We start from the raw sequence: 13,877 nt of genomic DNA, 5'->3' as shown, positions 1-13,877 counted from the left end.
CATCCATCTCCATGGATTTCATTATAGAGCTACCCTTGTCACAAGGATTTGACTCCATTTAGCAGTCGTGGATCGGTTTACAAAAATGGCACACTTCATTCCAACCACTAAAACCATCACCGGCGAAGGTACAACCAAACTCTTTCTACACCATATCTATCGTTATCACGGATTACCGGATGACATAGTTTCTGATTGAGGCCCACAATTCATCTCTAGCTTTTGGAAAAGCTTATTCAAGCTACTCAATCAACCTCTCCTCAGCCAATCACCCACAAAGTGATGGACAAACCTACTCTAGTTTTGGAACAATATCTTCGTTGTACTACAATTATCACCAGGATAATTGGGTCAAGCTCTTACCGCTAGCAGAATTCTCCTACAATAACAATTATCACGCCTCCACCCGTCACACTCCAATGGGGAGCCATGGCATTAGGAGGAGTAAGCGACCTCTATCGCACCATGCAGTGGCACCAATTTATGCTTGCATTGCCGTCACCCTTGCTTTCAATAGAGACATACTCGACTGTCACCCGCATGCATGTTTTTAAAAATTCGGATGACGTGACATCGGTAAGGCGTCCCACATGGAACGCCTTGTCATCCTGGTAGAGGCGTCACATGGCCACTCTCGTGGGCCCTCCTCCCCACCCCCCGTCAAATTGCCATGTGAACGCCGTCAAATTGCCATGCGAACGATTGGATTCCCTCCCAATCGGCCCGCTTCGTTACCCTCGATGCCATCCACCTCACTTGGCCTAGTTCCATCAAAACTTCAAAAGGCATATAGACATGTGGCACACTTGTCTAGGCTCCCTTCGGTTCCTTCGGTTGCCCACCCGCTCATTTACCCGTCTGGTGCAATTGCGTATAGCTTGAGCCTTGCTCATCAGCCCGTCATCCCCATACCTACAGCACATAGGCAGCAGCCTCATTAATCCGGTGATTTCCTTTCAGCGCATAGCTCCATCATCCAGCTCACATGACACGGACATACATTTTCCACACACTCATTTAACGCTGGGTTTCTTTAACAATGGCAAACCTGTTAAGAAGTTTGCACAGACGCGTTCCTCTTCGCGGACGCGGGTATGCGAGCTTTGGTGAGCCACCTCGTGTAATTCGGCGGAGGGTTGTTGTTACAGGCAAGTTGATATGACACTGGTTTATACCATAAGTGCATGTATATGTGTCGGTTAGGCTTGGTTCGTAAGATTGTAGCAAGCTCAACCAGGGATGAACCGTTTGAGAAGAACTTTTTGAAGGGTAACAGGGATGCCATTAATAAACACACACACACACACACACACACACAGAGAGAGAGAGAGAGAGAGAGAGAGAGAGAGAGAGAGAGAGAGAGAGAGCAAAACTCTGCATGCGTAACCTGAACAGCCCCTCGCTCTTCAGCCGTTTAGCCTCCCCTCAGTTGCCCCACCCGCTGCCCTTCCTAGCTCGTGTCGTGCTGTTGCCCCATTTGCCTGATTTCTGCAATTGCGTACTTACCCCCATTCAACACATAGGCAACAGCTTCATTCTTATGGTCATTTCCTTTCAGCACATAGGTGCACCTTCCATCATCCAGCTCACATCACATACACAAACATTTTCCACACTCTTTTTTGCATACTCTTGCTGTCAAGGGTCAGTATATGTCGCGTAACACGGAGAAATCATACCGTGGTGGTCTTCATCGTATTCGATTTGGTGTAGGTTGTCCGAGACTGTGGTAAGCCGCTAGCTTTATCGGGAATCCCTTTGGGTCACAATGTCATGATTTGTGAATGTCGTTACATTGCTTAGTCCCATCGAGCTTTATCCTTGATCTAGTAGTTTGGCACTACCTTTTAAAGAGGCAACTTTACAAAAGCTTCCAAGGTTAGCAAGGTGGCATCCCACCTCAAAGGGAATGCACAACCATGATGGTGGATACTTTTATTGCAGAGAAAAGTTCCTAGTTAGTAGGTCAAGTTCAAAGGTTGTTCTCATCTATTTGGTTGACTGTCCACTTTGAAGCTGATGTCTTGACGGCATGGAACCCCCCTGAGGATGAAAGAGGAAGATACTCTATCTAGATTTTGGGCTACTTTCCTATCGATCACTTCTTTCGAGAATGTGTCTTTAAAGAAACAAATGGAAAGATATTGTTGTATTCTATTGAAAAAATTCAACAGGATTGTTTGAAGCAAAAATCTTCTGGCACTTAGCAGCTTATGGATCATGCTTTGGACAATTTCTTCATGTTGTCACAATCCTTGAATAATGCTATGGATGAGCCACTCTCCAAGGCTACAAAAGAAGATGCTTCAAAAGGAAAGAAGAAAGCCAAGAAGCTTGTTTAGAGAAATAAATCCACATCCCTTCAGCTGTTTGCCTAGCAAAAGGTAGAATACTATAAGCACGGAAAGATCTTTGGGTGTGGTGAAGTGGGGCATGTTTTCGCAAAGTGCCTAAGAAAGAGGAGAAAACCTAAAACTTCAAAAGCAACAGAGAAAAGGGCAAAAAAGGGAAAAGCGAAGGTAGGACTTGAACCACATTTCTTGGGGACACGTGGGGACCATATTTTTCAGAGATTATCTAGAGTTGTTGGCAGACTACAAGGAAGCTATGCAGCTCGGTATTAGGACCTCACTTTAAAAAGAAGGGTATGTCACGTGCACATCTAACCCTATGTGCATGTGGACAAGCTATCTCAGGTCTAGGGTTCAGGTTAGCCTAGGAAGTGTTCTGGCACCTTTGTGAGCCTTTGTGTAGGCCGTACATGTCTAGACGTTATATATCCTCTGATTGCACACCAAGTACCAGCTAGCATTTGCATTGTCGAAGGCAATACACCCAATTTTCCATGACATTTTGGGGCAGTTCAGTTGCAGGCATTTTATTCATTTATTTAATTATTATGTCACATTTTCAAGGTCATGGGGCTGTAAGAGTAACTGCTCGGCCCAACCTTTAGCAGGCATATAAGCAAAAGAGGAGGCGCTCACTACAGGCAGACGAGGCAGCAAAAGAAGTTCCAACAACTTGTAGCATGAAACCGGCCCCCCTGCGGTAGGCTATGGCTTTCACCTGAAATTCTTTATTTTAGACACTCACAGAGAGAACTTGCAAAAGTAACCTACGACGGGGATTAACACTTAAAACACACACAGGGCTCGGAAGCTAGAATGGTTGAGCAGACGCCGACAACTTGTAGCTCCAAAATTGACGCCCCTTTTGGTATTTCTATTTTCTTTAAGAGGATAGCTTACAAGAAGAGTCCTGGGAATTCTTTACCTGTATCCAGCTGGATACTTGTTTTGGCAAAATTTCGGCAGCATAACAGCCCCAAAACTTGCCCGAAACCAATTCTCATAGTGGAACTCACTTCCACTGTCATAAAACCTCTGATTTCTGTCCAAAAATAGTAAATTCAACATGCTGTATTTACTGGTTTTTGCCCTGTTTTTAGCCCTAAAACAGTCCCTGAACTATCCTCTGACAGTGGGGCATTGTTCCCAATGGTTCTGGCATTCGTATGGCTGAAAAACAGTCCAAATTCAGTGCATAACCAGCGCTGAAAACGCACCTGTACGGTGAGGTTATCACCCTCACCGGTGCCTGCTTTTGAAGTAGCAGTTAGCTACTCCTGTTCCTGCTCAGAGAGGCTCTTGCCTCAGCAAAAAAGCATAAGACCTCACAACTATACATGAGTCAAATGAAGGGCCCTCTTGTGGGGCATCACATTAGTGCACGGAAGGGAAGAGAGAGAGCAGTGTGAGGTGTGCAAGACAGGGAAGAGAGAGAGCAGTGTGAGGTGTGCAAGACATGACTTCTTGCACCACACTGTACATGAGAGGGAAAGCTTACAATCAATAGCTCTTAAATTGTGACAAAATCTCTCAAATGAGCTCTCTCAGTCAGAAATTCAGCGCTACCTTCTTTTGCATAAGGAAAGTGCATGCAAAGGTGCCACTTGACACATTTACAAGCAATTTTCCGTTTCGGGGTTGCCGCTTAAAAATCTCCCACTGGTTGCCCAGTTGACTTTGCAATAGAGTTCTAAAATGTTCCCTTTGTCATTCCGGAGGTAATGACGCGAACAAATTTCGTGGCCCAAAATAGGAGTTCCCTAAATTTTAGGAGATGCTTCCGTTGGGCTCCCACTCTGATCATCTATCCCCGCTGGGACCGCATCCAAAAATGCAATGTGGCCCAACTGTCGGGTACTTTCCTTTGATGACCCCACCTTGGCACTATGCCTTTATTGAGTTCACTTCCTAGTATCCACCAACTTGCTAAGTGTGACGGGGGACCTGCATGATCTTGAACTGAGCCTAGACATCCTCTTACTAAACAAATTCCAGTGCCGACCAACTTCCTGTCTGCGGGTGAAACTACCATTCACATTGGCCATACAATGTTCGACCATTTGCAACTTCAAAAAGAGAGTCTCAAAAATTAAACAAAAATCATTGGAAAGAAACCAGCAACTAAGGTTAGCAGTGGTAACAAACTTGGACACTCCAAGTCGAGAATCTACCGCGACAGCACAAAGAATCACTTCAAAACAGTTCACAATTCACAATTGATTCGACACTAGCCCGACGGAGTTCCGTGCCTAGAAATATTGGCCCCAAAGATTGGCGCCTCTTTCGGTATTTCTTTTTGTATTAATTTGTGTTCAAAGTACAAGAGTGTAGGCAGGCGCTCACTCTCAGACTCTGCGTCCAGATCCTCTGAGTTGTGAGGCCCTGCCCACATATTTAAAGATTGCAAGGAATGCTAAAAGCAAAGCCCCAAAAGCTTGGTAATTTAAAAGCACTTAAAAAAAAAAAAAGCTCTCTCTCTCTCTCTCTCACACTTGCTTAGTGGAAAATAAATCAAATCCCAAAAAGGCCCAACGTAAGATTTTCTGCCAACATTGTGTAGCCAAAAAGCATGACAAATCTGCCGCAGTAATCCACACACACTGCCACGTGGCTGTCCACCTGCTGGTTCCCTACGCTGCCTGCTGCCAGCCCTGCCGTACACTGTTTGCCTCGTCACTGCATCAGCCAGTTAGGACGTCGGTACAGCAAGCGTGTCGGGGGAGGGGGGTCCCTTTGCATGAGGGTGTGTGTGTATTGGGGCAGCCACGTCATAGAGTTGTGACATAACTTGTCACAAGACGGGCACCACGTGCCAATAGAAAAGAACAGACTGAACAATTTTAAGCACTTCAAATAACAACTGAACTGAAATAGAGACAGATGACACGTGACATGGAGTGGCGGAATTCCACCCCCGAGAGTATTGGCCCCAAACCTTGGCGCCCCTTTCGGTATTTCTTTATATTATTGCTGATTCGCAAAATACAACAGTCCGAGAGCACCTCCTCTGCAATCTGCACGCTGAAGAGTGCCAGAGAGGGCCCCCAAGGCTCATATTTAAAGGCCCAAAGCCTAAAAGCATCAAATATGAAAAGCTGACCCCAAAAAATCACTTTCCTAAACTTTCGGGATTTCCCTAAAAATCTGCCGCGAATTCTGGAACGTCCGTACAGGTGCCACATCATCATATTTTGATGTGCCAAGTCTTTTGAGTGTGTTCTGCTTTATTTTTAATGCCTTTATGTCACTTGGGCCCCATCGGACGGGGTCCCATAAGTTGGTGGGAACTCTTCTTTAAAAATAGGCCACTCGTTAAGACTGTAAAACTTCTTCTTCTTCTGCTTCTTCGTAGGGTTTTGATTTTAGGGTTAGGGTTTTGGGCAAAATTAGGGTTTTGATTTTAGGGTTAGGATTTTAGCAAAATTAGGGTTTCGGACAGAATTAGGGTTTTTGATTTTAGGGTTAGGGTTTCAACACGTCAGCAGTTTGTAACATCTCCCCTTCTTGAAAGAGAGTAATTGTCCTGGATTATAGCATATCTGCAAAACAACTCAAGTTAGCTCAAAAATTTCCGATGGACATTCCGAGGGACAATCAATTTGCTCTTTTTATTAAGGAGTTAGCTTCTCTTTTCTACTCTTTTGATCAAGGAGTTAGCTTCTCCTTTCGGCTGTTTTGATCAAGGAGTTAGCTTCTCCTTTCTGCTCTTTTGATCAAGGAATTTGCTTCTCCTTTTGGCTGTTTTGATCAAGGAGTTAGCTTCTCCTTTCTGCTCTTTTGATTAAGGAGTTAGCTTCTGCTTTCGGTTGTTTTGATCAAGGAGTTAGCTTCTCCTTTCGTCCAAATCGGAACTCTTAGTATTCCGGCGTAGTAAAATTAGCCATCACACTCAGACCGTATTGATCTTCCACGGGTGTTTTGATGCACTAAAATTACATACCCAACAATCTCATCCAATTAGGAATATTCAGTTATTGGCACATCACAATGCAACACAAATGCTTACATATGCATGTTACAAGACACAACAAACAACGCCGCTGAGCAACCCCCGAGACAAACGATCTGCGGTATGAAGCTACTTAACGACTACCTCGTCACTCCTCCCGCAAATAACCTTAAAAGGTCCGGGCCATGAGCTCAGAGGACTGTACAACCAAACGCTCCCCAGGCATCGGCTTGCGTCGTTCGGAGGTTTTCTAGCATACAACGAAACGCTCCCCAGGCATTGGCCTGCGTCGTTTCGAGGTTTTCAAACATACAACGAAACGCTCCCGAGGCATCGGCTTGTATCGTTCCGAGGTTCAAACAATACCAAAACAGTATTTCTCACTTCTGCACCCGGGAGTAAAATCACCAATCATTGAAACCAGTATCAAACCAGAGTCAAACAATTCAAATCGGCACCAAAACAGGTTCAAAACAGATACCATCCATTTCAAACAAATTTCAAACACGATCACCAAACAAGTTCTCAAACAGATTTCAAACTTAAAAAGAAATCTCGACATCAGTTGAGCTCGAAAAGTCGATTGACTTTCCATCCTTAAACTTGCACCAAAATTAGGATTAGGTTCATTCCATAAGGTCGTAGCTGAGCACAGCATGGTCCATCAGCTCTTGGACAAACAATGTTTCTTTGGCGGCAATGGTAGTCCCAAGAGATAGCAATCACACCGAACCTCCAAGGTTATCAACTCGAGAAGAGACATCTGCAGAGAGATGTCGAGAAATTTCAAGATATAATCTGCTAGGGTTGCCATGGCAAGCATTTCAGGATACCCCACTCTGCCAGAAGTTGCACTCCGAAGGAAGATGTCATAAACCATATAACTTCGGACAAAAATTTTCTTGAAAGCTTGCCAAGTCCTTGGAAGTGTGCGGCTTGGTAGCTATAGACATCAACATCTACACGGCACTGCTTCTGAGAAAAACAATGACTCGAAACAAATCTGGGATCCTTCTTTTGCAAGTGATCTTAATGGCTTATGCCCTGTAAGACATGAGTGGTGAAGGCGGGAGCGCGCCCTATGCGCGATGAAGTAAGGGTGGGAGTGGCTAATAAGTTCGGGGTTGAGGGCGAAGATACCTCCAATAAAATTCCATCGATAGCTCTGTCTACTCTTTTGTAGGACCGGTATGCTTTCAGAAAAGCACACGCCTGATGCTCTGATACCACTGTCACAAGACGGGCACCACGTGCCAATAGAAAAGAAAAGACTGAACAATTTTAAGCACTTCAAATAACAACTGAACTGAAATAGAGAGGGACGACACGTGACACGGAGTGGCGGAATTTCACCCCAGAGAGTATTGGCCCTAAACCTTGGTGCCCCTTTCGGTATTTCTTTATATTACTGCTGATTCGCAAAATACAACAGTCCGAGAGTACCTCCTCTGTAATTTGCGCGTTGAAGAGTGCCAGAGAGGCCCCCCAAGGCTCATATTTAAAGGCCCAAAGCCTAAAAGCATCAAATATGAAAAGCTGACCCCAAAAAATCACTTTCCTAAAATTTCGGGATTTCTCTAAAATCCGTCGCGAATTTCGGAATGTCTGTACAGGTGCCATATCATCATATTTTGATGTGCCAAGTCTTTTGAGTGTGTTCTGCTTTATTTTTAATGCCTTTATGTCACTTGGGCCCCATCGGACGTGGTCCCATAAGTTGGTGGGAACTCTTCTTTAAAAATAGGCCACTCGTCGAGACTTTGTAAGTTTGTAAAACTTCTTCTTCTTCTTCTGTTGCTTCTTCGTAGGGTTTTTGATTTTAGGGTTAGGGTTTCAGTAGAATTAGGGTCTCGGGCAAAATTAGGGTTTTTGATTTTTGGGTTAGGGTTTCAGCAGAATTAGGGTTTCGACACGTCAGCAGTTTGTAGTATACCCCCCTCTTGAAAGCATTGTAATTGCCCTCGATTACACTTGCAAAATAGACAGAAGCCATAAAGTGTCTTAGTAGACACTGACTGTTAGTATGGATGCACTAGAAACACACATCTAGCACATGTACCAATCGACAGTCACATCACACGACATCACAGGACATCACTTGACATGACATCACATGACAAATCACATTGAGTTCGTTCGGACCTCAGACCATGATTTATCGGCAATGTAATTAGCAATCGCATCTAGATTCACTAAAGACCTCATAGATGCCCGATTGACTAACTCCTATTGCAACCATGTCTATCAAGATCATTCAGACCAAAATGCTGCAGCCATTTCGTCTATCAGTTTCTGCACTTAAAAACAAGTCAAGAACAAATCAGTTTCATATTCGGGAATTCCATTTCATAAAGTCATATAGTAGAATACTGTCAGCTCTCAGTATCCCTGAAGCTCAAAGAGACATCAGTATTCAAAAATCAAGGCATCTGTTGACAAAGGAGCGGAGTAACTCTCCTCTTGTGCAACCCACTGCACCAAATCTCCGGCCAAGCTGAATTCGGGGTTCCATTTGGAGTAGACTATGCTAAACCAAAAGCTTAAGGTAAAGTTTCACAATATGAGGAGTATCTGCTAGGTCCTCCTCCTCCATGCACTTTGCATTAGGTCCTCCTCCATGCACTTTGCATCCAATGCAGGATAGTTCTTGAATTTAACCAAGAACCGCCTTCTTACTTTACCCTTACTCTTTCTGTCCTTATGTGCCAAAATCTGTTCAGGAACAAGGATCTCCTCGTTTTCTTCCACTTCGGGTTGCTCATCAGGCTCCCCATCTTCGGGCACATCACCTTTAAAAGGTTTCAAGAGACTCACATGAAATGCATTGTGAATCCTCCAAGTGTTAGGCAGTTTCAGTCGGAAGGAGACATCATTGATCTTTTCGGAGATCTGGAAAGGTCCGTAGTATCGCATACTAAGCTTTGGAAAAAGCCTCTCCTTTCCCTTCTTCTTTCTTAGGCGTGCCTTCTCAAAACGTAAGAGCACCCAATCATCCTCCTTCAATTTCAAATCGCGACGATGGCGATCTGCTGCCTTTTTCTGTCTTTTCTGAGATTTTTGCAAAGCCTCGCGGACCTTGGCAAAAGCCGTGTCTAAGTCGCGCGTGTACTCATCGGCTTCAAAAATCTTATCTTTTGTGCTTAGGAAGGGTGGAACCTTCACAGCACCTTCAATAATCTCAAATGGCGCCTTCCCCGTCGAAGAGTGTATCGTGTTGTTGTAGGCAAATTTCACCAAAGGTAGATACTTTTCCCATTGAGTCTTCTGATCCGAGATATAAGACTTCAATAAATCTAAAACCATTGAATTGGCAATCTCAGATTGCCCGTCAGTCTGTGGGTGGAAAGATGATGAGAACTGCAACCACGTGCCAATGTTCTCCCAAATTGCCTTCCAAAACAAACTCGTGAACCTGGGGTCCCTGTCGGAGACTATCGTCTCGAGAATGGCATGCCAAGGTTGCATCCGTACGTACGTACGGATCGTATCAGTACAGTACATCCGTACCGTACCATACGGTATGTACGGATACGTAGTGTACCGGTGTTTTTTTTATAAATTTTTTTTGGCCCTATTTCAGGCGCTGGGAGGTATTATCGAAAAACGTCTTTTGCGGCTGAATTTTATGCGCTTCTGGTAAGAACACACAGGTACTGTGCAGAGTGCAGTAGACCAGTGAGTGCTCCTCTCTTGTAGGTGATCAGTAAGATGCCTCGCAAACCCAACCCAGTGTGGGACATGCACACCCACGTGATCCGAGTAGTTACTACGCCGGGTCAGCAAGGGACGGGTACTCGTCAGTGGCAATGCAAATACTGTGGGGAAAGCAAGACAAGTACTATTACTCGTGTTCTCAAGCATCTTACAGGGATAGGTACTACAAATCATTGCGATGGCTGTGAGAAGATTCCACCTCTAATCAAGGAAAACCTAATTCGAGAGCATTTCTCCTGAGCATCGAGGGCACCTTCGAGGGGGTCTTTGATTTCACAGGATGCCTTGCAGGATGCATTACTTGGGGACCTTGGTGACAATCCAAGAGATGGAGGGATGGGTTCTGGCTCTCAGACTAGTGTGCCCTCCAGTGTCGGCACTAGTAGGAAAAGAGCTCGTGTAGTAGGGCATGATGAGGAGGACATTGGGATGAACGGTCCACAACTCCCACCAATGCACTGAGGCAGACCACGTTGCCTTCACGCGTAAACTCTCAGTCTTGGGTGAAAGAGAGAGAAAAGATAGCAGAGATGGAGATTGCTTGCACTCTTGTAGAGTGCAATATTGCATTCAATGTGCTTTGAACAGATCAATGGAAGAAGATGGTCAGAGCCATTTCTCAGGTTGGCCCCACAGAGTCGTGGATTGGCTTGGATTACAACAAGATGCATACAAGTATGCTAGATGAGCAGAAAGCGGTCATTGACAGAGCAGTCACTCCAGTAAAAGCTGGGTGGCAGACTTTTGGGTGTTCTATCATTTCTGATGGATGGAGTGATGTACATAGAGGCCACATCATCAACATTCTAGTCTCCTCTTGCCTTGGTAGCCGTGGATGTTGGAAAGGCAGGTGAGAAGATCATTGCAGAGTTCATCTACAAACATATTCGTCAGGCCATTCTTGAGGTGGGAAAGGAGAATGTGGTGCAGGTAAATTCAATTTCCCCATCTTGCTGCTGGGATCTCTTCTCCTTGTGTTTTTTTGTTCTACCTCTACTATTTCAATGTACATTGTTTGGCTACTTGCGGGTTGTTACCGATAATGCTAGCAATTGCAAGGCCATGGGTGATATGGTAGAGAGGGATTTCCCTCGCATTGTGTGGACTCCATGTGCCGCCCATTGCCTAGACTTACTCATGGAGGACATATGAAAATTGCCATGGGTTCAGCCTATTGTGTGTGAGGCAACGAGGATTACCACTTTTTTCCGCAAGAAGCACCAAGCTCTAGTGATTTTCAGGAGCCACAACACATTGGATATGGTGCGGCCCTCGAAGACCAGGTTTGCATACATGTACCTTGTTCTTCAGAGATTGTACAGGCTGAGGGACCCACTTTTGCAGATTGTTGTGGATCCAAAGTGGCCCCTAATGCACCATGCAGGATAGGATCCTACGAAGGCCATTCAGAGGAAGGTTCTAGATGAAGAACCACAAGCACTTTAATGAACCAAGCTGAATCTTCTCATGTCTCTAACACACACATTGATGAGTTTCCCATGAAGTGTTATGGTCATGTAAAGGGTCAGCGTTTTATCATATTGTTTAATCCAGGCAGTATGCATGATGTGATTAGTCACTCTTGTTGAGAGAGCCCGCCTAGAGGTTAGTCACAAAACTCCTCTCGAGGTTTCTGGCTTCGCTCCCGGTATGGACTCTCTCATCACGAAAGAGTACCTTGATGTGTTGTTTACAGTTCAGCAAAGCTGCTTTCTGTAGGAAATTTATCGTGTCTCTTCTTTGAGGATGCGATATGCTTTTGGGCATTAGATGGTTTCGTGAGCATAACCCTCTCATTGATTGGGAGGCCAACACTCTCACATTAAATGCCAAGGCGGACTCCCCCATCATCATTCATACTGAGGAGGGTCTACATTCTTTGCCTCTCATTTCTCATGTGCAGGTAAAGCGTGAATTACGACGAGGAGCACAAGCGGCATTCATCTATGCTGCTCCAGTTTCCCAGAGCATTCAGGCTCCAGCTAAGTATTCAGATTTGTTTACCAAGTTTAAGCATCTCTTTTTGTAGGATGATCTTCCACCCCGTCTCCCACCCGAGCGGCCGGAGGACCATCGCATCGAGCTTATGGAGGGGGCATAGCCTGTTAGTAAGGCTCCCTACCGTTTGAACAAGACACAGGAGGAAGAGTTAGAGCGACAACTCATGTTGGTGGCCAGAGGATTCATACGTCCTAGTGTAAGTCCTTTTGCTGCTCCTATTTTGTTTGTTCGCAAGAAGGATGGTTCGTCTCGTTTGTGTGTTGATTACAAGGCATTGAACAAGATGACCGTCAAGAACAAGTTTCCGATGCTTCGTATTGAGTATATCCTAGATAGGCTCAATGGGGCAAAGGTTTTCAACAAGGTCGATCTCAAGAATGGATACCATCAGGTACGGGTATTCAAAGGCGACATCTTCAAGACCGCTTTTCGTACCGAGCGAGGGCAATGGAAGTATATTGTTATGCCTTTTGGATTGACAGGTGCCGTGGGTACATTTAATCGTCTCATGGTAGGCCGTTTCGGCGATATGGTCGGTGTATGTGTGTTCATCTTTCTTATTTGATATTCTCATTTTTTTTGCATCGTGGAACAACATGAAAAGGATGTCGAAAGGGTACTAACCCGTTTGGATGAGTGTCAGTTGTACATTGCAGCTAAGAAGTCTGAATTTTTTCTTACTAAAGTCACTTATCTGGGTAATATCATTTTTGCAGAAGGCGTCAAACTAGATCCCACGAAGGTGGAATAGGTTTGTAATTGGGATTTGCCCAAAATTGCATATGATGTGTATTCTTTTCTTGGTTTATGTCAAGCATATAGTTCGCACATAGAGAATTTTGCACGCATTGCCGTGGCTATGATTGATGTGTTGAAAGGGGTAAAGACTCGTCGTCAGCGTGTAGAGTTGCCGTAAGGAGCCATTGAGGCTTTCGCAGCTCAAGGTTGCGGTGACAGAAGCACTGTGTCTTATCCTTGCCTCTTGGGATGATCCCTTTGAGGTATGGACGGATGCGAGCAATGTTGCCATAGGTGCTGTGCTTCGACAACATGGTTGTCTAGTAGCGTTCCTTAGCCGGTAGCTCAATAGTGCAGAAAAGAATTATTCAGTTTATGATAAAGAACTTTTGTGTGTCATTCACTCTCTTAAGCATTGGAAGCATTTCCTATATGGTAGAGAGTTTACAGTTCGCATAGATTATCAAGACCTCAAGTGGCTCCAGTCTATGCCTATTGCACATTGGAGTGATCGCCAAGCACGGTGGTCACAATTTTTTGAGCAATTTGGAGGTCTGATTGAGTATGGGGTTGAAAAAGCTAACCTTGTTGCAGATGCGTTGAGGTGCAAAGGACAGATTTTGGCTCTTGAGTCAAGGTCCACATTTTCTATTCAGGGTGTGTCTTTCGACATCATGAAGAATCAGTATGCAGATTTCGAGTTTGGTAAGCATTGGTTGCAGGCTCTTGCTTCCCAAGGGCCAAGCAACTATCTCATTCGTGATGGTTTGTTGTATTTTCGTCAACGTTTATATGTGTTGTCTTCTCTCAAGCCAACTATATTGCATGATACACATGATTCTCTCACGGGTGGGCAGAGGGGAATGAACACCACGTTGGAAAAATTAGAAAGATTCTTTTATTGGCCTCAAATGCGAAAGGATGTGTTTTGTTATGTCACAATGCACTATATGTCAAAAGGTAAAAGCTCTTCGGGGTAAGCAACAAGGTCTCTTGCTTCCGCTGTCTATTCTCGATGGACCTTTTCAAGATATTTCCATGGATTTTGTGACTAATCTTCCACCAAGTTTGCATTCAAGAAATACTCAATGTTTGACAATTTTCGATCGTTTCAGCAAGTTTTG

General features: G+C 44.6%; 1 protein-coding gene across 4 annotated transcripts in view; it reads left to right on the top strand.

The window, feature by feature from the left end:
- The first annotated feature begins 829 nt into the window (after window positions 1–829).
- The window catches only part of LOC147463975 (Beta-ketoacyl synthase), a 48,958-nt gene continuing 35,910 nt past the window's right edge, over window positions 830–13,877 (top strand). For 2 of the 4 annotated variants that reach the window (XM_086492096.1, XM_086492114.1), the window contains exon 1: window positions 835–1,148. In XM_086492096.1, the coding sequence (XP_086348222.1) occupies window positions 1,040–1,148 (109 nt within the window). In that variant the 5' untranslated portion in view covers window positions 835–1,039. Of the gene's footprint in view, window positions 1,149–13,877 lie in introns of all 4 variants that reach the window. The other 2 variants (XR_015185519.1, XM_086492106.1) reach the window with 2 other exon arrangements.

The sequence above is a fragment of the Adiantum capillus-veneris genome, chromosome 2 (genome assembly GCF_014529385.1).
Source record: "Adiantum capillus-veneris isolate H3 chromosome 2, ASM1452938v2, whole genome shotgun sequence".
NCBI lineage: Eukaryota > Viridiplantae > Streptophyta > Polypodiopsida > Polypodiales > Pteridaceae > Adiantum > Adiantum capillus-veneris.
This window is presented reverse-complemented; position numbering and strand designations above follow the sequence as displayed.